This window comes from Linepithema humile, chromosome 1, assembly GCF_040581485.1.
Source record: "Linepithema humile isolate Giens D197 chromosome 1, Lhum_UNIL_v1.0, whole genome shotgun sequence".
Classification (NCBI taxonomy): Eukaryota; Metazoa; Arthropoda; class Insecta; order Hymenoptera; family Formicidae; genus Linepithema; species Linepithema humile.
Window position 1 is genome coordinate 43,108,993 of NC_090128.1, and position 23,685 is coordinate 43,132,677.

The 23,685-nt window shown below is 37.5% G+C and overlaps 1 protein-coding gene across 3 annotated transcripts; it reads right to left on the reverse strand.

Moving 5' to 3' along the window:
* Positions 1–1,471: 1,471 nt before the first annotated feature.
* On the reverse strand, positions 1,472–17,031 carry LOC105670656 (uncharacterized). 3 transcript variants are annotated; one of them, XM_067348465.1, is made up of 3 exons: positions 16,699–17,031; positions 16,376–16,532; positions 1,472–10,072 (listed from the first exon to the last, which is right to left on the reverse strand). In XM_067348465.1, the coding sequence occupies exon 3, from the start codon at positions 10,021–10,023 to the stop codon at positions 6,541–6,543; it is 3,483 nt and encodes a 1,160-aa protein (XP_067204566.1). In that variant the 5' UTR covers positions 10,024–10,072; positions 16,376–16,532; positions 16,699–17,031; the 3' UTR covers positions 1,472–6,540. The 3 variants fall into 3 exon arrangements, 2 of the variants coding, with proteins under 2 accessions (XP_067204566.1, XP_012219720.1); XR_010888257.1 differs by lacking the exon at positions 1,472–10,072 and adding an exon at positions 14,686–15,749 and having other exon boundaries at positions 16,376–16,578; positions 16,699–16,715; XM_012364297.2 differs by having other exon boundaries at positions 16,376–17,031.
* Between the last annotated feature and the right edge of the window lie 6,654 nt (positions 17,032–23,685).

Sequence of the window (23,685 nt, forward strand, 5' to 3'; positions counted from 1 at the left end):
ATCAAAATACTAAACTTTTCAGTTAAAAATAGTTTTTTTTTTTAATTTTTTTAAGATCTTTATATAATTATAATTTAGTAACTAAAGATACTGAAAACATTTGAAACAATATTTTTAATCAAGCTTTGGTATTATTTATATTTAGACGTCAATAACAATTCAAATTTACAATATATTTTTCAAATTTAATTTATATTCTTTTTCAATTATCTATTGAAATTTGTTAGATCCAGGTCAACATCCTCATGTCCTTTTTCACGCGATAACGATGACGAAATATTCTCCACTTTTTGTCTACGCGGCAAAATACTGCCACCCTTGCGCCACATTCTTCTTCGTTTTCGAAGCTTTCGGAGAGAGAAAAAACCGCAAGATATTATTGATTTTCATACATATCCCCGCGCACCCGGAATGTATGTGTGGGTGCGGGTGGACGTCCGTTTTTCGAGCGTGTGCACGTGCACACGCCTGTGCGTTTACGCAGAGAGTAGAGGGGTGAGCTGTGTCATTTACTCATCGGTCGTCGCTCGGTGCGAGAAGGACGACGAATCCTTCCGCCTTCCTTTTTCAAACCGACTCGACTCCACCGGCCATCAAGCGAAAGGAAAACTTTTATATGGCGCAAGCGCCCCGCGTCCCATCGACTTGTACGCGTCCCTTCTGATTGAAAACCATCGTACTCGCTTTTCCTTTCGTTCGATAGTGCCTATCGCTCTCCTGTCGGAAAATAATGCCCAGAATCATTTGCCGTTGGTTACAAATAACAAAATGTCTTGAGAAGTATTGTCAAAATCTCTCATTACACATTTTCTCTTTACTCGGAGAAAATGACCCATAATGATGCGCTATTCAGATTCTAAAAAATTAGATATTTTTATTTATTGTAAAATGCGTGTGCATTTTTCATCAGAATTTATTTTTTAATACTCTTAAAGTAAAAATAACTGTGTTAGTCAATAAATGTTAAAATACTATTATTTTATTCTGCGCACCTTTTTTATGTAAAATAATTTAGAAGCATTATATTTAATGAATTTAATTTTTCTTATTCTTTAGGGAAACCCCCGTTTTTAAAATACCAAAAACCGCGAGGGGTGCACGTGTGCAATTTGTCAAATTTAATTTGTTTGAGATATTATTTGTCATCAATGGTAAAAAACACCCTAAGAGCGACACCCTTAAAAAACAAAATCGACGAGCTGGCGGCTAGTCTAACGGGCGCCCATCAAACTCTATCGGGTAACTCGATATCTTAAAACCAGTATTTGAAATGGTGTAATTTCGGTGAGTTCGAATTTCGATGCTTCGATAGACACACGAAATTGATCTGTACATTTATCAATAAAATAGATTTTCCTCCACCTATATAAAAAAATAAAACTCACTGAAATTATAAACATAAGATGTGTAAATTTGTTAAAGATATAAATCAATTGCAATGCAAAATGGGTAACAAAAAATAGACAATAAATAAATGAAAGAAAAAAATAAATTTTATTCATGCTTTTGATCATACGTATAAATAATTAAATATAAAAGTAATTTCAAAAGATAAGTACATGTATAAAAGAATATAAAGTAACAAAAATAATGTTTTTTGCATCGTTTTGTATAAAAATATGCGATTACGAATAACGATAAGTTCATTGCGCTTGTAATTGAAACATTCGCCATGCAAAATTTCGCCTTGACTATATCGTGTGACTAGTTCAGATATAGGAATTGTAAATCGCTTCCAAAATGACTAGACGTGCTAATTAATTCCTCTAATTTCACGAAATATACATTCTATATACCATATAGTTGTTGAATCCGTACGTCCTCAATGTTATTCGAATTACATTGCTGCACGCAAGTACATACTCGTAATCTTTGTATTGTTTACATATGTACTTAGTCTAGGATGCTCTTATATAATATAATCAATAATATATATATATATATATATATATTTATATATATATTAATAAACAATATATATACTTTGTGTCTTTTTGTTTGGTTTACGGGTAAAATTTTGATTTTGCGCTCAATTATGTTACAAAGGCAATGCTGATTTCGGGCATGCAAGCCGTCAAGATTTCTCTCGGAACTTTGTTATAATTTCTTTACATTTTTCAATTTCGATTGCGTTGACATATTAAATTGTTAATCGAATATAATTAGTGTGTGTCGAACTTTTAACAAAATTATGGATTATTATAAATATAATACAGATAATAAAGAGAATTTAATTAAATCACACAATGTCGATGCAATCAAAATTAAAATTTACTTTTACATAAAAAAAAAATAAATAATCATTTTGCATAAATCTTCGATGCTCGATAAAACAGGCAAAAGTTATATCTTGATTTGAGATAATTTAATATGAAAGCACATGAAAACAGTTGAAATTAAAATTTTCAATAGTCTTATCATGGAGATAATAGAAGTAGACGATATTTTTTTCTTGATAATTGTTACGTGCCAGGTTTGTTAGCGTTCGATAACTCGATCTGCAGTAGATATCTGGATTTGATATTTTGTGCATTTGAAGACTTAAGCCTCTTTTATATCAAATCATCAAAGGAAATATCTTGTATCCGTCGTGATCGCTCGCATTGCCGTTATCCGTAAATGGATGCATGTCACACGCGCGAAGGACCACGGCTTTCCAGGCGTCACCCGAATTTATTACCCACCCAGCGTGGATAAAGAATCTATACCGTGTGTGCACGTGTGTGCCTTTTTTTCCTCGCGATAATAATTAAAATCTGCATCCCCCCGTGCGTAACGCGTTGCGCACGGACCATTAAATGCACAATACGCATATCTGCATGGGACGCAATTAAGAGCGGGGTGGAAGTGGTCGTTTTGCATGAACGCGTGCGTTTTGCATGTCACTGTGTCGCACACATGGAGGCAAGAAAAATAGGCGAGCCGGGGTGAAATGGGAGCGAGAAAGAGAGGGGGAAGGTTGGCCCTTTTCCATCCATTCCGGATCGTTTCGGACTTTTTCGGAAAATCCCTGTCAAGGTCACGACCTTTTTCTTCCTCTCTGACCTTTTCGCCAGAGTGGGGGACCAGATGCGGGGGGCCTATCGTTTGTCCGGGCCCATTTCGCCAGCTTGACAATGCCGTCTAAAAATTCGTTTTTCCCCAACCGAAATCGCTCCTTCTCCCTCTAGCAATGTTTCCGCACCTTCCTTTTTCTCTATCCTACTCCCTCAATGGATTCGTGTAATGGTCACTTCTCTTCTCCCCTAAGGTATGTTAATGCACGCGTGCGCGCATACTAATTCAGATGAATTTTCGGCAACGGCCGGCCTGGGGTGTACGCTCCCGTTAAATGACGCGGTTCTCGAATTTCAGCTGCGCACGCGGGGAAAACTTTTATGGCCCTGAGACAAAAACTGACTCGTGCCATGGAGATCGCTTGGAATAAATTATTGCCATCACAACGCCAAATTCGTATTATTGGAAACGAGAGACGAGTTGTGTTGTATTTCAATAGGAATTGATGCGTCTATCCGATCGTGTTATTTATCATTTTACACGTCATTTTTTCCGGTAGTTTTACAGTGCATAATTTATTTCTCGAACGTTACTCTTTGTTCAACTAATTTTTAAGAATTAATTTTTGAAGCGCAATATATAATTATTTCTATAATTATTGATCTTTAAATGCACAGCGCAGCATATACATATGCTATTTTTTAAATTATAGCATACATATAATTATTTATATTTTTTTAAATACATAAAAATAATATAACGTTTAATAGTAAAACATTTCTTGTTTCTTTTTATTATTTTTCATTATAGAACTTAGTTTTATTTTGAAAACATTAAAATTATAATGAATAAAATCAGATATTCTTTTATAATAATTACTCTGATATTTTGGAAAAACATATTTGTATTGAAAATGTCGCAGGATAAATAAAGAGATAGTGATTGCGCTGAGTAAGCAATGTTGTTATTTCACGATGGAGAGTAAGAGTGACGTCGCATAGGCGGAAATACATCGTGCATGTTTGTTCATCGCGAAGGGATGGGAAGCTAAGCGAGCTGCACACTCTGCTATCGAGAGTGTGGTCATTGCGGCGACAGCTGTCTTTGCGAGAATTTCGATCGAATTCAGGCCTTGACCGTTGCCGAAAGGTAGTCAATATTTTGTGATTAAAATAACGTAACGAGATTTTTTTTCATTTACTGACTTTCAGACAATTTACATTTTTAATTTTTTTAGTCGTATATGTGCTTTGATATTTTTTTTATATGTTTATCGAATTTTATTTTTTATTATGATATATTTATGTTTAATTTACTATTAATTTCTGTTTAATTTATACATAATTAAATAAATCTGAAGTTAAAGGTCGATATTTTCTGCATGCAAAATTAATTGTAATAAATAACAATTCGTTTACGTATCAAATTGCAGTATGGCCCATATTACTCTTTTCTTCTTTGAATTAATCTTTATCTTTGATTTGTATAATTTTTAAATTTTTAAAACACAATACTCTATTATTTGAATAATTTAATTGTTTTCCTCAAGTTTTTAGAAACACAATAATTTAATATTTTCTTGTCATAAGAACGATCAAAATAGATATCGTGCGTCACAAAATGACCACACCTCTAATTGATTCCGAGTTGAATATTTACAAGACGTTTCTGAGAAACAATACTTCAGTCATTTTTCAATTATCTTTATGAAAGGTTTCATAATTGTATCATTATAAAGAAAGAGGTTGACCATTATACGACGCGATCGAGAGAGCAGATCTGACAAAAATCACATTTATCATAATCGTAACACATGAGTTCGTTATATCGGATATTTTATCGAGGTTTAGATGATAACGAGGAAGTTTAGGGATTATGCGTTTTTTCAAGCTGCAAAGGCACGAGGTTTGAAACAGTTTTCAGGGAGGAACTTTTAGCTCAGACTTCACATCCGCGATTTTTTTTTTTTATATATACCGACTAAACTATGCAATTCTTAGTTAAATAATCCGAGTGTGCTATATAGTTTTTTAATATGTAGATCATATATATGTATATAAATCGGGGGCCGTTTCGTCAAATATTCGAGTAGATCGAGCTTGGTCGTTTTACGATTCCCACCTAAGACGGAGAGGATTCGATTATATTGATATCCGCGAAACATTTACGAGACGCGCTATATCGTAATTATATTTAAAAATTATTTAAAGTCTATGTAATGCGTTGGCTGTGTATACGATTGTACTTTTTGTTGCGGGTTATACTGTGTCCACCCCTGAGTTAGTTGGCGATTTTTTTTCTGCGCGTTGATATCCAATGCTCCGTAACCATAGTAGCAGATCGTGCTCTCGCCCTCTCGGCCGTCGCGACGATCATTAGCGACCGCGCTTAATTCCTCCGTCAATTTCTCGGAATCTAGCGTATTCTATGTGTGTATATGATAAATACCTCTCTAAATCTTTCCTATCTTTGAAAACTCTGCTTACTTACGTAAATATATATATTTATATATAAAATATTGACTAGAACAGTCGCAAAAAAAATTCAATAAAAGACAATATGTTGATTAGCGTTTATCGAACGATTATGCTCGATTTTATGCGCAATTTTTTGGTTGACTTGAGCAAAGCAACTCAGACTAAAACAAGAGAGAGAGAGAGAGAGAGAGAGAGAGAGAGAGAGAGAGAGAGAGAGAAGAGAGAGAAGACAAAGAGAAAGAAAAACAAAATAAATTATGGAGCAAAAAGAATTAAAGTAAAAACACTCCGATATAAGGAGGCCTATTATATTTAAAATAGGAACTTTTTGTCGATCACCCGTTTATGTTAGTTATAATTAAGTATGTACAAGAGTATATAACGAGTATGTTCCTTATTAGAACAATAATAACAATCTCGTCTCGTTATTCTTCTGAGAGATCTTTTCTTTTCAAACCCTTGCTAAATTTATCGCTCTTGAGAATCATTGAGAAGTAAAATTGCGAGGAAGGGAATTCTACTCGTCGTTGCTTGTGGACGATCTTCCCGTATTTCGAGTTTACAAGTTGATCATGTTACGAAACGACGATCAATCTTGCGTTGCGGCGACGAACTTTTTGAAACGAAATATCGTCGGATGAAATTATTATTTTCTTACAATCATTGCACAGCAAAAAAGAAAAGCTTTAGAGCTGATCAATGTCTGAGAAAATAATTCAAAATACTTCGGAATTTTTACGTTAATATTCGTTGCTTAGTGAATATTTTCTCAAACATTGAATAATTCTAAAGTTCTTTTCGCGATGCAAAACTCTCCAAAGAAGCAGAGCAATCTTGTTTGACGATGTTATTTGACTATTTTTTTTTTTTTTTTCAACATCGAACTAGGGAGCTCACTTAATCGATAATAGGAAAGCAAAAACTGTAGAATTCGCCAAAAATACGCAAAAATTGCCGGCTAGTCATCTTACATGATAAATAGGAACCGATACCACGTGCTTGGATCGCAGATGCAGACGCTGCCGTTCGCATTCTTTCAACATACAGATTGAAATGTCAACTAAGCTCAGGCAGGAGTGAGAGTGAAGGAAGCGGTCAGGGTGTTGTTGATTCTGGAATTGACCGGCAGATAGACTAAAGCCGGCGCAAATCTTTTCGTCGAGCTGGATTCGGCGCCGGCCTGCATTAAGTCCTGCTCCTCAATCAGGAAAGGCTGCATGATGGTTTTATCCGGATTCGAATTCATGTCCTGCGGCATCGCGTAGCAAGCCGGGACCTTCTGCTTATTCGCCACGTCTTTCAAGGTCCTGCTTAGCTCGGTGATGACGCTCTCCGCGGGATCGCCGATCGCCTTGTGATCTTTCCGCATGTGTTTCTTAATTCGATTCAAGTTCGTGGTCGCGTAGCCGCACTGAGCGCACTTGTACGCGCCCTGAGAAGTCACCTGCACCGCGGTTTCGTCCTGACGTTGATTTTTCGCGGCCTCGGTGACGCTCCGATCGGCTTGCGGACTACAGCCTACTCGGTCCTCCTTCGCATTCTGATCGGCCCTATCCTTGATATCGCTTACTTTGACCTCAATATCTGATCGGAAATTGTTTAGAAGAGGATGTTGGAACTGCGATAATAAAGTAGGAAATTGATGTTTGGCCACCAGATGCTGATGCAGCAGCTCCGGCTGATGGAAGTCCTGCGAGCAGATCGGGCATTGCAACGTCCGGTCGTATTCGAGATTCTCTTGAGGGGTCATATGGGATCGCTCGTGAAGAAAGAGAAGCGGTAGCGCGGGAGTCACAAAGTTGCAATAAGCGCAGCGATAATTCTTCACTTGATGCTCCTCGGTCGAGGTGCCGAGAAGATTCGACAGCACCTGGTTGCCCAAGTTCACGTAATCGGTGGATTTTACCTGCTGAGCAACCTCGAAACCATTGGGAATTTTCAGATTCGACGCTTGCTGAATGTTTTTGGCCGAGGTGACGCTTCTACCGCCGGTTTTCGAGGTCGTTTGACATTGCTGCTCCAATTCACGACATTTGTCGACTCCCACTTTGTCGTGGTCGCTCATTAAATGCATCTTCAGCGACTTGGTGCTGCGGAATCTACGGCTGCAAATCGGACACACCTCGGTGAAATATCTGTGATTGAGATCGGCAAGTTCTGGTTTCAGCGTTGCGTCCTCCGCGCCGGAGGCGTCGTAAGTTTCCTGCTTGCTCGACGTCGCCGATCCCGATGTGTTCTCGTCGATGATCCCGTGGGTGTTGTGCTTGTGAACACGCAGGAAGTACTTGCTGCACAGCTCCTTGTTGCAGATGTTGCAAATGACGCCTCCGATCTGCGCGCCGTTCTCGATCTCGATACCGTGCATGCGCTGCATGTGCGTCTTCATGAAATACTTGTTGCACAGCTCCTTGTTGCAAATCTCGCAGTAGCTCGACGTGGGTGTCAGTGACGTCACCTTTCTTTCCGTCGTGGGCGTTGTCTGACTGCTTGAAGTCTGACTTGATGTCGGCGTCGAATTAGCGGAAGAAGCGATCACCGTCGGCGGAAGTGCCGGTAAAGTGATGGTGCTGGTAGACACAACCGGTTGATGTTCCTCGCTAATGTGTTTCCTTAGAGCCTCCTGGTTAGGATAATCTTTTTCACACAGAGTACAGAAAATAGTTGTAATGGCCGTGGGTGATTTCTCCTGCGGCGATGATGAAGTTTCGTCGCTGGCAACGCCATGTTCGGTCGCCATGTGAACGCGCAGAGCCAACCGTGAGTCATTCTCTTTACCGCAGACGGCGCAGATTAGTCCTTTATTCGAATCCAAGCCGTTCAATTGCATGATCATCGTTTGCAATTTTTGAAGGTCCTCGGAGATCGAGTCGGTGCGCTCGTTGCGATCAGAATTATCCAAATCGTATTCCTGCTTCGGTGAGGTTTGCTCTTCGGCCTCGTGCATCCTCTTGCAATGCGCCTGATGCAAACCGATTGTTTGAAAGCGGATGCCGCAGGGCTTGCACTCGTGATCCTCGCCGGTGCGATCATTGGATTCGGAACCCGCGGTGCTGGTCTCCGTCACGATTAGATTTAACGGACTAGTCTGCACCTGGTGCCAAATGGCGACGGTGGCCGCGCCGGGATTGCCGGGCGGCGATCTTGCCGGGCTGTCCTGCACGACAACACCGTGCCGCTTGATTTTGTGCGTGCGCAAGAAATATTTATTGCAATATTCTTTGCAGCAGATCTCGCAAAACGCATCGGGATTTATGACACCCAGGCGGCGCAGGAGATCGGCGCTAAAACCGGAATCGCGTGCTTGCTGGATGGATTGCGGCGAGAGGTGTCTAGGCGCCGGCATGAAAGTCGCGTCCTCTTGCTCGACGCCGTATTCCTGCTTCATAAGCGCCTCCATGCCGCCGGGACTGTCACGTGGCGTTGCTCGGTCCTCCTCGTTTTGCGATAGAGAGATCTGCTGGCTGTCCGACGGCTGATCCATCGACGATTCGTTGTGTATCTTCTGCTTCTGCTTCTTAATTACTACAGACTCGTCGCTGCGGAAACGCTTCTGTGGCGGCGTCGCCGACGGCTCCAGTTTCACACTTGTGTTGCTCGTGTGAAAATTTGCGGCAAACATGTTGGCGCCAGACACATTGGCGACGTCTGTGGCTGCGTTCGGCGCCGGCGAGTCCACATAGATCCCATGCTTGTTGGCTTTGTGCGTCTTCAAAAAATACTTGTTGCAGAACTCCTTGTTGCACATGTCGCAATACGCGTCCGGATTGAAAATTTTGATCGGCACTGGGCCGAGGGGGGATCTGGAAACGTGCTGGGGGTCTGCTAGAGGAAAACTCGGTAAGGGTAAGTATTGCGCGAGGGTGCCCGAAAAGCCCGACAGCGTTTGCAAGTGATTGGTCATCGTGACGATCTGATTGACCGGCCCGCCCGACCACGATTCCTTGCTCTGCGACTGCATCTGCGTCTGCGATTGCACGTGCTGCTGGCTGCCGGACGCCAGCCACGTAGTCGCGAAATCTTTTACGCTGAGAAGGCTAACGGGACCATCGTTAATTCGGTCCAGCTGCTGCTCCGGCTCTATCTTGACAGCGACGCTCGATGTCGCTTGACTCGCGCCACCGTGCTCGTCGTCTACGTGCACGCTGAGCGTCTCGCTGCTGTCGAAGAGCCGGCCGCAGTGCTGGCAACGAAACTCGTTGTTCAGATTCTCGTCTTTCGACGACGGCGGATGATGGTAGTGGTGTTGGTGGTGATGGTGGTCGTTGCTCGGCAACGGTGATCGCGACAACGGCTTACCTTCGCTATCCTCATCCTCGCGCTCGTTCTCGTGCGCGTCTTCTTGCATACCCGTCGTCAGGCTGGACGAGAATCTTACCGGTGTGGTCTGCTTCCGACGTTTTTTCGGCCCGACGCCTCCATCGACGGAGTCGCCCCGAACGCGTTTCCAGACGTCGCGCTCGCCGCAGCTCGAACCGTCGCTGTCCAGCTCCGCCGGCTCCATCGTCGTCGTCGTCGTCGGCTCGTGTGACGATGTCACACTTGACGACATCTCAATGGATCTCACACGACCAATTCGCTCTTTTTCAGATGTTGTCCGTCTGACAAGAAACAAATTTCTCGCGTTTAAAATGCTGAAAGCAGTATTATTGAAATTTTTGTAAAAAGAAAATCCGGATAGCAGTTTTCTTTGTGAAATTTAATTTTACTTTTTTCGAAACGCTATAGATAATTGATGAAATTCGCGCAACTGATTACATTTACACATTCAATCATATTCAATTCAATTTAATTTATATTTAATGTGAAATTTAATCAAGAAAGTAAATTTAATATAAATACAAGTTTCGAATATGGCAATCACACTAGCTCGCGAGACATGAAAGCTCGCGAATATTCATGGAAGGCGACATTAATTCGGCAGGGAGATCATAATGATTTTGACGGAGCTGAGGGATTGGAGGGTTGGGGTCGGCTAACGAGCACTTCGTGCTGTAGGAAGACGCACGCGAAACTTGACGAACGAGACATAGCGAACGAGACACCCTCTCTCGCGCGCGATGGACATGCGGTCTCGAAAAAGGGAAATGCGGGATATCGAGGGAGGAGAGAGTGGGCAATCCCCCCATGACTCATATTATACGTCCACCCCACGTATTCGGGGAATTCGGAGGAATTGTACGAATATGCATTTCAGAAGCGCGGTGTAATTACTAATTCAGAATGACAGCCTCGTATCGCGAATGTAAGTGGACGGTGCCCAGTCAACGAACTCTTCGACGATTTCTACTGATGCGTCCAGCTGTGCGTGATGCACGCGTGAGAAAGATCGCGTGAGCCGTGCGTGCACAAGTTCAAAAACATTTCAGTACAATGATTCTTATAGTTATTCTCTTTTATCTCAATTATTAATGTTGCAAAAAAGAAACATTATCGACGCAGAAGTTCATCGATTTTCTCTTATAATGAAAGACTTCGCTAAATAATTGATTATAAAAGTTTATTAATTATTTATATAAATATAATAGAGTTTAATAATTAAAAAAATTTAATTATTAAACTCTATTATATTTATATTGATATAGTATTTATTTATATTTTATATATTAATTTTAATATAATTGTATTAATTCTATTAAGTTATATTAATTATGTCTTTGAGATAAATATTCTTTTTATTTTTAGGTACTTATGATGCACGTGTATTTATTTACGAAATCATTTAAACATGATTCTGTCACACACATAAAGTGTCAAAATTATATATATTTTATAAAGTTCTCACCCGCGAGAAATACAGTTCCTTGATCTTTCAAACGTCTTCGTTTCATGACCGATGTATTGTGTAGATTCTCATGTCGTACTCATATTAAAACAAGATATCTCGAAAATTGCGCTGCCACGAGTCACAAGTAGTCTTGTCACGCATCTTGATTGTAAACCTTTGCGACACTCTGCAAATTTAAAACAGCGCGCAATCTGCGACAGAACAATCGTTTCATCTTCTAGCCGAAGACGCGGTTACTGGCACATCGTGTCGTCGAAGATAAATGAACTGCATGAACTTTAAATGTCACTGGTCCAGCGCACTCTCATCGTTGAGATTATTTCCATTTTCGCATTGTTCATGAGCTTTCCTTTTTGCAAAAAGATTGACATCTCAACAGCTTGAGAATTCTTTATTTAATATCATTGGATCGATAAGATTCATAAAAATGTAATATTTGTGGAAATGGAATAAATAGTAAAATAAAATGTGAATAAAATAAATTAAGAAATAGGCTAGCGAGCAAACTGTCAGAAATCGGAAAAAATAAAGATAAAAGCGTGTTAAACGCGTGAGCGTTAAAAGTGTAAATTAACCGAGTGATTTAATATTCGCGTGCTCCCGGCAGTATACGTCTCTCCGAATTCTGCCAGGTTACTGTTAGGTATAAACACGGTGCCCTATGAAAGGCCTGTTATGCTGTTTTCGCGTCCCTACCACCTTCGGAGACCGATACAAATCTCCCCACCTCCCGGCGTTGGGTTCTGCTTGCATTTTGTGGATAGATGATTTCTGAATTTATCTAAGCGCGATACGCTGCTATCAAGAAGCTTCATATAAAAATAACGCTTTTGCGAGCGTCCAAGAATGTCAAGTGATAAATATTATTCAATCTTGTATAGTTTTCATTTTGCAATAATGTAACGAGATAAAACATTGTATAATGCAATGTTCAACAATATATATATTTATTACATTTAAATCTAGATTCAAAGATATTTTTCATATCTCTTAAATTTTTTACAAAATTTACAAGATTTTGTGTTATGTGTATCTATGTATATACATTAATTAAATTTACATTTATAAAAAGATATGAATCAAAGAAAAAGATATTGTATACATTGAAGATAATTTAACATTAAGATAAAATTCTTCTAGCAATAGACGTCATAACACTTCTCGATATATGTAAGATAAAATACACATTTTTATATTATGGCAATCATTTGTACTAATCATAATATATAACTATGTTATAGTACGTTCTACGTATCATTTATCGCTATAAGATATTTATAAAAAAGTTTTTTATCTTGATCCGCTAGTGACAATGAGATAAAGTCATCAATGATCGCATTCTTTCGGCTCTTAGTCAAAGTCTATTGAAACCGAGATGTTTTTTCGATGACGCAGAGATACGTGAGTAGAAGTGTGTTCCTTCCGTTTCCGTTCTTATCAGCTGTATCGTATTACAAACCTGCACGCTAGAAAAATTGTTTATTGATGCCAAGTGATACATGCGTTGTTAATAAACCGTTGATACATTCTTTGTTGTTTTGATTGGTGATTTGAGCACGTGATTTTTTGGCAGCTGGGACAATTATTAAAGTAGAATAATGCGGAATTTTTATAAAACTTTAAATTGTATATACTTTTTTAAATATTTTTTATTGTTAAGTACATTTTTATATATTATCTATTTTAGTTATAAAATAATTGTAAATTTGGCAATAAAATTAATTGCTGCCTAGATTTTTTTAGATACGATTAGAATTCGTTTCTAATCTCATTTTAAATTTATATAAATTATATTTATAAACAAATTTTTTAATTTATTACATTCAGAAAAATTATATTTTGTCGTATTTTATTTTAAAATTTTATTATAATTGAATTTTAATTATACATAAATGTATGTCCTACATATTAATATGTCAAGCTAGATGTTTTTCAGTTTTACTAACAATAAATTTAAAACGGAGTGCATTTTTTATAAAAAAAAATAACTTAACTATTTAAAATAGAACAATATCTTGAATCTACGTAACAATCGTTCCGCAAATTGTTTTTTGCTAAATTTAGTTTTTATCTAAAATCTAAAAAGAACAGCGGTTATTATTTGCAGTTGGTGTATATGCGTGTGTCGACAGAATAAAGATTGGATTACGGGGAAGGTAGAAGAGAGGGAGGGTTGTACAGCAATCATATTGACGCATGGAAAGAGATAGAGACGGTGGACGGTGGAGATCGGGAATACGCGAAATCCATATATTTCTGCGCAACGTTTGGCAGATTTTCCAAAAATACGCGTAAATACGCCCGTATGTTGGCGCGGGGAGGGTTCTGACATTGTGGAAATTCACTGCCGAAATTTGATGAATTGATAGGGAGGGGTAGTGATCCGACCCGACGGAGTAGTTTGCCGTTCGCGAAAGGGTGTCGGGAAAAACATGTCGTTAGAGAAGCAAAGAGCACTGGGGTAAAACGAGAAAGATGTCTATCTAGAAAATTCTAATATTATTATGCGCACTGCAGTCGTCAGATTTCTCTCAATTTGTGCGGGTGATGTGGAGATGTGTGAGACGTCGCCTTCCTACAAAATAATGCACGAATACATATAGACAGTATTTTCGCAGCTGCTCTTGCTGTCATACAATTTGATGCAATAAAAATCAAATCGTAATGCAATTTGATAATTTTAGTAAACACAAAATGTGAAGTCATTCGTAGTCAGTAGTAACTTAATAGAGTTTGGGCGAGCGTTGCATTAGAATAAAAATGTTACGCGATTAAAAATGTCTGACAGAAGCTGTTAAAATGTCAACCATACTTTATGATGTCAAACAGTTTACGCTTGAATGTAACTGAGAATATCATATATTTGCACAAAATATAAAATTGCCACTGTATATTACAAATTAGCATTAATTGCTCTACTTTCAAACTGCAAAATTTAATAACTGTAAACACAAACATTATGTTAATAGTTAAAAACCATTTATATTATTGTAAAAAGTTGATTAAAACAAGTATAAAAAAGAAAGCAAGTTGATGAAAGTAATATGAGAGATGGCAAATCAATCGATTGATAAAGGAGCAAGAAAAATCTAATCAAACAGGCCCAAACACATCAAACAGGCCCAGAGAGGGGGGGGAGAAAAAGAGAGAGAGAGAGAGAAAAAGAGAGGGAGAACGAGGGGGAGGAAAGACAGAGGGAGAGAAAGAAGAGGGGTGGAGGGGACAGAATCAATAGCGGATACGGAAAGTGAAATATGAAAGTCTCGTAGCTTTTTTTCGCAAAAAGTCGAAAGAAAAGCTCGCGTGAACTTTTCGCGTGGATTGGTCCGGTGTTTCAGCGCGCGTGCTGAAGCAGGCATGTGCGTATGCGAATACGTGTACGCGTGTATGCGCGTGCCGCGTGGGCGTGTGCGGATACATGCGGGTCCCGTTTACGTGTGATTTCAGTAGAGGCCTATTGATCGAGCAGCGAACTTCGGCAGTCCGCACACGCGCATAAGTCTTCCCGTAAACAAGACAAACATTGCGCCAGTCCTGAAAATCTACCCGCCTATCCTCCCGCGCTCCCTTCTTTCGCCCTGAAACATTCGTCCGTCCGCCGGTTTCTCGAACCTCAAACGGATCGACTTTGTCTCCTAACTTTCACTGAAATGTCGTTTGTTAGCGATTACAGCGACATAAAAGATTTTATGTCACTAAATATAATGTTTGCGGAAAACTATTCTTTGTAATTTTTTAAACAAGTAAAAAATACTTTTTTTACGGAAAAAAAATAGATATACATATACAAATAAAATAGATATACATATATTTTATTCTAGGGTCAAAAATTAATTAATTAAATCTAACAGTTTTAATTGAATTATGGTGACTTTTTTGAAGAAAATTAAATGCAACATTTTACATTGTTGCTGAAAGTTGCTTAAAATACTGTTTAAAATATTGCTTTCTTATTTTGTTACTGAGAAAATATGCAGGAATGTAATGTAGGAACAGAAAAGACAACATTGCTGAAAAATAAATGTGTTATTAAAATTTATCAATTTTATATTACAACTGTTATATCTAAAATATAAATCTGAGAAATGTAGACGAGAACATACAGTTTTTTGAAAGGTATTTTTCATAAATCAAAGTATTTAAAAGAAAATTATATCAAATTATATCAAATTGTTTTAAACCACTTAGTGTATCGAAGCATTAAACGTAGCAGACAATTAAATCAGCGGCAGTTCGCGCATGAATCTGTAATAGTATGGTAAAAGGTGTGATTCGCATAAAGGTGGGGAAGGTTGGATCTGCGCAATGCGTGTCGCCGGATGAACCACGTGGAGTATTCGCATGCAAAAGACGTCGCGGCAAGAGAGTACCCGGCCGGTACTCTTAGTCCACCTCGAAAGGGGAGCGGTGTAGTATCGTTTCGTGTATTTGGTGGATCGTATTTGTTGCAACCAAAGAATACGGCGGTTTGGGACATCGAGTTTCGTAATCTATCAATAACACATACTTATTAATCGGGTCAATAAAAAAAATTGTTTCGACAGTTCGTGTAAAGAGAAATTTTATCGTATCAACTTGTGTTTATCGTGTCACCTTGGTTTATCGTGTCGTTTTCCTTGTAATAATTCTAGATGATTAATATTTAATATAAAAATTTTTTATTTGTGAAGAGATTATCATGTGATAGAGAAGTCTATCATTTGATTGTTAAATATTTCTAGGAGAAATTTACAGATAAAATTATTAATCCACATTTTCTTCTTGTATCAATATCAATAAGATTTAGATCTTATATTGATAAACATTTTATTTTCAAATCTATCCATTTAAACTATATAGTTGTCAATATATAAAAAAAATTAAAATTGATATAATTTGATTTAAACGTTTTGATATTACAAAGAAAGTTATTTTAATATTTCTTTTGTTAATTATCTTAACAATAATGGTTATTTTACCATATATATGCGTTTAATTTATTGAAATTATACCGGCTTTAATCTTTAGCAGAAGTTATAGACGTGGCACCGCGACACAGCTAATTATAGATGGTTTTGATTGGCAGGACATGCCTAATCGTCGATAGTTTTTGACCGTGACAAAAAATTACACTCACCGTAATCAGTAGTCTGACTTGTGGACGCAAAACCACCCCAGAGAATCGCGATTTGTCGATCATCCCTCGATATTATCCATTTGTTAAGCATCGACGAGGAGGCTGGACGTGCGTGCCGGCGATAACGCGACGATAACACCACTTTGTTCACTGCGCACTGGAAAGCCGAGAGGAGAAGGGTTGGAATAATGGCAGATCGCGCGCTATCGATGGCGAGGCGATAATTAAGGAGCGAAATAGAAAAAAGAAAAAGAAAAATATATCATGGCGGCGCGCGACGATACGGGGTGGAAGAAGGATCGCCCGCGGCCTCGGCTACTTACTATTGTTTTGACCATCGTGCCACGATGGCGGCCATACTTGATATGAGAAAGTATCCCCCACATTGTCCGCGACCATCCACTAATTCCCCCATACACCCCCGCGCTGATTCAACCCTCCAGTCCGCCACGGCCGCCGCACTCCCGTCTCCGCGTTCCACGATTCGATGTCCCTCCCTCACAGAGTTACCCCCCTGCCTGCCTGCTAGCCTGCCACCCCCACGTCCTTTCAAAGTCAGGACCGACGCCTTTCTACAAAGCAAAGGGGATCACTCTTTTTCCGCTTTTTGGTTTCTCAAGTTTTTTTTTTCATTTAGGATTTATATTTGCTGTTAAATAATATGAGTGTTTTCCATTGCAAAAAGCCACGTAAAATAATTTTAATAAGAAATTTTAAGAAGAATGATAAAAGGTAGAATTGAAAATTTGAAAACAATATTTATTTAACAAGTAAAGAAAGTTTCAAGTAAGTTCTAAGCAGTTTGAAATAAAGAAACGTTATTTTTTAAAATTATTTTTGCTAAAAATTTTAAACTTTAAAAATAGTCGCAATAAAATTATATCAAAATTAATGAAAAGTTAGCTGTGTAACGCATAGAATACTTTATACTTGAAGAAGAAGATAAAAATGTGCACTCTGGTTTTGTGCTCTATTCTTATTTATGTAATGCATTTCCTGAAATGGCAAACATCGTTATATAAGAAATCTCTTCTTTAAAAGCTTCGGGGCTAGAATGAAGACCTAGCCATCACTGTCGCAAAGCTCCTTCGTCAAGGCACTTCCTCCTGTTCCGAAGTTACGCACCTGCACACACGTGCGCTGGAAAAAAAACACACACACGCTCACATATACACGAATACGCTCGTAAAATACGAACGTCCTCTTCGCGACCCAGCACGAGCAAGTCTTTTACCCCAGTTCACAGTTCCCCTCGGGTAGCACTAAGGTCTTTTGAGGGGTCGGAAGGGCGGGGGTGTCAAAGCGAAAGGGAAAGGGGATCTGTGGGGTAGAGGGGCAGTGAGGAAGAGAAGAGAAAGGCAGAGAAATGAGATGAAAGAGAAGAGAGAAGTGAGATCCGCGTGGGGTGGCACTTTTACTGGTCACTTGGAATTTGGTGCCCCACTACCGTGGTATTAGAACCCCCTTTCTACCCTGCTCCCCTTTCCCCGTTCCTCGCTGGATCATGGTTCTGATCCTGTGTCACCCCACCTAGAAGCCTCAATCGTCCACCCTCGCGCGGCAAATTAGTTTAGCCTCACGGACAAGTTTGAGCTAGCTCGAGCTTCTTCTCCAGACCTTCTTCGGTTATTTCACAAACGATACGCAGACTTTTTCTTAAAACGCCCAAGTTTATAAGAAAAAGCTACTCTTTGTCTGTAACGAGCCACTTCGCATCGATTATTAAGGACTTTAAATTCTCTCAAGTTTGTTCATTAATTATATTATAACTGATATATAATTGCATTTTTATCAAATATAATTACAAACATGAAAATAATAAAACATAATAATAAACATGTTAAAGTATTGAAATTATAGGAAAAAATAAATTTTAAAATTAAATTTTTTTATTTGAACAATATTGTACTTGTAAAGTGTAGCAAGCATCTAATAATTGTAAAAAAAAAATGAATAAAAGTAGCGACATAATTATAAAGAATAAAAAAATAAGGCTGATACTTTTATTTGATGCGGATCAAAAACCGCTATGCTCAGGGAGATTATGCATAATTTAAAAGACAAATTGAGGCGGTTGGGTAAAAACGTTCATGCGTACCGAGGGCGTTCCGCATCTGCGGTCAGGCACTTGTCACGCGATTCTATACAGTATTGATAACGATAATGAAGCCGGTGGTCTGCATCGGTTCCTGCAAATTAATGGCATTACATGACGACCGCTACCGGACCCTAGCCCGATAATTTTCATGAGATATTCGAATTGATAATCCGCCGCAACCTATACCGGTGTATGAATTCCCATCAAGCATCGTTGCTCCTTTAAGCACAATAGAACTAATCATTGAAAATTATTGCACGACCTTTCTAAAAACACACGATAAAATTTTATTTATGTCGATATTTATAATTAAATTTATTTATTAAAAATATTATCTTTTTAATTTTAATTAAAATATTTGAATTTGGAAATTAAATAATGTAAAGTATTCACTACGGTCTTTATATATATATATATATATATATATAATGTTTAATTAATTTTGGATAAATTTTATTATGATTGTGCTTTAATAAATAATTAATTTTGTTCTAAGATAGATTGTATGTACTATTAGTAACAAGCTAAGAATTCCCTTTTATGAAGATTGGTAGGAATACATGAGCAAGAATACTTTCCTTTCCATACGTGCGAGCTAAACTTCCCTTTCACAGTTTTTGCTTTCTGCCCCTTTGGATGAACGAATCGTGCGGTAAAAAAGTAGACGAGTAACCATGTCGCATGACCATGCGTCACACAGATGATTGCGGAATAAGCGGTTGTTCAGACAATAAGGGCTCTTTTGCTTCTTGAAATGTAATACGACAAGAATGCAAATACTAGCAAGCTTTATATCTGATAATTTTAGAACTTTACATCTAAAAAAAATTATAAAATTAAATTATTAAATTAATAATTTATATATTAATATTTAAATTTTAATAAATTAAAAATTTTTAGATGTAATAACTTCAATTTTTCCATATTTTTCAATATTTGATATATTTTAAAATTTATATAGTTCGTAATTTATATTTATTATCAATACAATATTCAATTATGTGATTCTATCGGTGCTTTAAATTTTTCTAATCCTATATATAATTTTTATTTTTCTTATCTAAAGAAAATTTCTATTAATTCTATTCTAGATAATCTACACATATGACATTACATACCACTTACAATGGCTCCGAAAAAATCATAGTACTGATAAGTGAAAAACTTTCCAAACATGACGCGCAAGTGTTGCAGACCATGTTAACATTTATTTATTTAAAATCTAGATCTTATTTTTATTTATATATATATATATATATATATATTTATTTTCTTTGGTTTTTCGAAGTTATATAATTCACTTTGATGTCAAATTCGATTTTATACTTTGTTGTCATCACAATCTGATAATGCTTTGGGGCTATTTTGCATTTTATCGGACGATCGCCACGTGCTCGATAACCGATGCACCTCGACGGGCAGATGTCAGTCGCGAGCAGCCGGTCGCAAAAAAAATTTGGTAAAAAGTTGAGTTTTTCGACTGTTCGTAATATAAAAGGCAAGCGCGCGTGGAAAGTATCGCCGTGAAACATAATCGCCAAAACTCCCTGTCAATTCAGTATTATTAGCTCGAGCCAAAAGAGGGTCTTCTATTACTGGACAGCTGGACAATGGTCGCTTCGCCGCCGATTTTTATCCTTCGCCTCTGAACTATCGTTTTTACTCAGAAAGCGCGCTTGCTGCAATATTCATTCGATACGATAGTACTTCAATTTTTTTCTCTTGGGTAGAAGTTGCGGCTCTTTTCTTATTTATCGCTGCCCTTCGAGGCAAAGTTATAAGCTCGGCGGAAATAACAATTCACTGGAAAATTCTATTCTAAATATAAACGGAATGTGATATACTATTTCATTATGTATAAATTATTGCAATGAATTGCAGAAGTATTGTCACACATATTTCCAAAGCAAATGTAAGTAAATGTAGTTACGAGAATTTATGAGCTGTAAGCGATAAATAATATTAAATTTAAGTTTTAAATAAATAAATAATTTCTAGTATACGTTTTTAGTAAAATTGTTATTTATTGTGTAATGCAAATGCATACATTGTATGCTTAATTATAATTAATTTTAGATTTATAATAGATTATTTATATAAAAAAAATGTCACAATATAAAAAATTTTTTAAACGTAATTAAATAAAATTGATACGACTAAACAACTTTTATTAACCAATTATAAAAAAATACTTTAGAATAATATTCAACTTATCTACAAAAGATAAATAAGAATTTTGTGACCTGATTAAATCGACGAGATAATTAATTAACAAATTAAATATTATAATAAGTAGTTTAATTAATATGAGATAGTTTAATATAAGATTTGACAATATTGCATTGTATAAAATGTTTGTAATTTTTATTTATTTTGAACATCTACCATACTCTGATAATGCAGACTCACAGTGAAATACTAATTTTATTTAAACCATTTGTTGATAAAAATGTAGAATTTATTAGTACCGCTATCTGTATTATCAATTTTATGATATTGATTGATATCATTTACGTTACAAAAAATTTGTTATTAATTCAATAATTTTAATCTTTATGTTTTCTGTTTCTAAATATCAAAACTGTTCCGATTTTTAAACAATTACAAATAACTTATTATTATTAATATAAAGAAAAATTCTTTTAAGTCATCTTGACATAGGGGTTTTTCTTCCCCTTCGTCCAAAAAAAATTGTAAGTCTATGACGTTGCAAGGGTAGTGTGAACCCCTTTAATAAGAAAGACAAAGGACATTCTGGTGCGTGTGGAGAATAGCGTTACTTGATCTAGTTACGACGGTATTCCTTGAATGGTCAAGGAGCATCAGAGTGCATATATACACATATACACATACAGGCATGCAAGGCGCGACGATGACGCCCTTTGTGCCGAGAGCAGCCGAGCACAAAAAAAACGGGCTTGAGCGGGCTTTCATGGATGCACTAAAATATTCATTGTCTGAAAATGGGCGTTTGTTAGGAAGGTAGGTGTACGTGTGTATATAGCCTTCGTCACTGCGTCTCTTTCTCTCTTTTGAGCGTTCTAGAACAGCGTTCAGAAGCGTTAAGACACTCCATTATATCTCAAGGCATTGGATCCAGTTTTGAAAAAAGAAAGGGAGAGAGAGAAAAAGGAAGGAAGAAAGAGAGAAAGAGGAAAGAGGGAAGAGAGAGAAGGAGATAATGGAGAAAAGGGATCATCAGTTGGTTCCCGCAACCGCGCCGGAAATTCAATATCTTATTACTCGGATGGCGTAATGGACAGAGCGAGTTCCATCTTCGATCACCTCAAAGTCGCGAAGTCGATAATCGTGATAATCCGCGCGGCTCAAGCCGGATATCGTTCGATTTTCCCTCGTTCGTGAACTTTTCTAATAATAAAGTCGTCGGGAATCTCATATTGGACGATTAGGCGAATTATATAAAGTTGCGAAGTTTCTTTGATGTGCTTCGATATCGTTTCTACTTTAGCGTATTTGTATTCTTTTTCGTTAGTTCTCAGCACGTTACTTTGAAGTTTGTAATATCTCTTTCATATTATATCAGTTCCCTCTGTTTCTTTTGCTTCTGGGTTCTTTGACAGATTTGGAATTAATACGAGAACTATTAATGTGTATCAATTCTTGCTTCAAATGACGTAAAATTCTCTTTATTACGGAAACTGAAAAGCTATAAATCTCTTTCAACAAACTGTAAATAGAATAGAGAGATACGGGTAGTTTAGCACATTTTTTATATAGTAATTAAATTTTCGTCTATTAAATGTTTTTCAGAAATCTTTGTGTTAAAAGTTTTTACTTTATCTTTTTATTGAGATATTAACAAACAGACTTACGAAAAGGTTCATTCGATACTAACGTCACGTATATTGATCTAAACAAATCAAAGACAGAGAAAACATATCCATTCAGCATTAACATATTTTGCTCATTTGCATGGATGTGCGAACCGTTATGAATTCTACTCTATATACAGCGTTTTGTATATTTTATTAACAAATGCTTGCTAATTATATTAATTATTAGCGATATCACAACAGAGTGAAATGTGTATAACTGGTCCTTTGCCAGTGCTGCGAGAAATCGTGGCAGGGTAACGTTTGCTCGGTTCATTAATGTAATCGAGAGAATATCGCGGAATAATTGTATGCGATTAGTTTTCGCAAAATTAAATATATATCATGTCGCATGTGCTCCGATTAATCAGTGAAGTTGAAATGTTTCGGACCGCCGGCGGACATTGTTCGCGAGTCACGGTTTGCGGATAGCTATTAAAGCGTACAATAAAATTGAATAGCCATACTGATCAAGAGTACAGACCATTGATCCAATTATAAAGTAATCGCTGTTACGAGTGCGCGCTCGCGATCTAAGCTGAAATAAAACAGAGCATCTCGTAAAGTAGAATTGCGTCCCAGAAGCAATGCAGTTTTAATCATACGCCGCTAAAACAAAACCACATGGAAAATAACTTGCCAACTTTTGCGTCATCAGCAAAAAAATTGCACTGTTTTTAATATTTTTTTAGAAAAAAAGCATTGTCCATTATTTTTTTCTCTCCCAAAGTCAAGCGATCAATTTTATGCACCTACGTCGGTATATAAAAATTTGTAATTTTAACATGAACAGAATAAAATTATTATATTTTTTCTAACAAAATGCAAATACATCTCAGTATTTGAAATTGTTATTCTCCCTCCAATTTTTTCTTTATAATATATTTTTAATTTTTAGTATATTAATTTTTTTTGACTGTATTAGGATCGGGAAAGTTTTTTTTTCCGATCGTGCAAGCGCCCGAAGATGTTACGAAGAAATCGGGAGAGGTTGCCTCGGTTGGATCGCGATGCTCCACAACGTCGTCGCTTCCTCGCGATGCGGCACGTTGTCTTCTTCAAGGAATATGGATTTTATGCATGAATAAGGACAGAAGCACTCTTCGCGTTCCCCCTATCGTCTAGTCCTCTCAGTCGACTAATTCAGATATACGCGCTGTGCGCTCTTTCCGCGCAGCTGGCTCGTTGCACCTGAAAATCTGCATGCGCAAGCACGGCGCGATCTACGTGTTTGCGGACGTGCGGAGTGTTCGATAGCGGCGGAATGCTACTCGCGCAAAAATTTTTTATTCCGCCCGCCATGTATACATGCTCCTAAAAGAGCGGGGAGATGCCTGGTGGAGTTTCCAAAGCGGACGACTTGCTTGCTTGCTTGATCT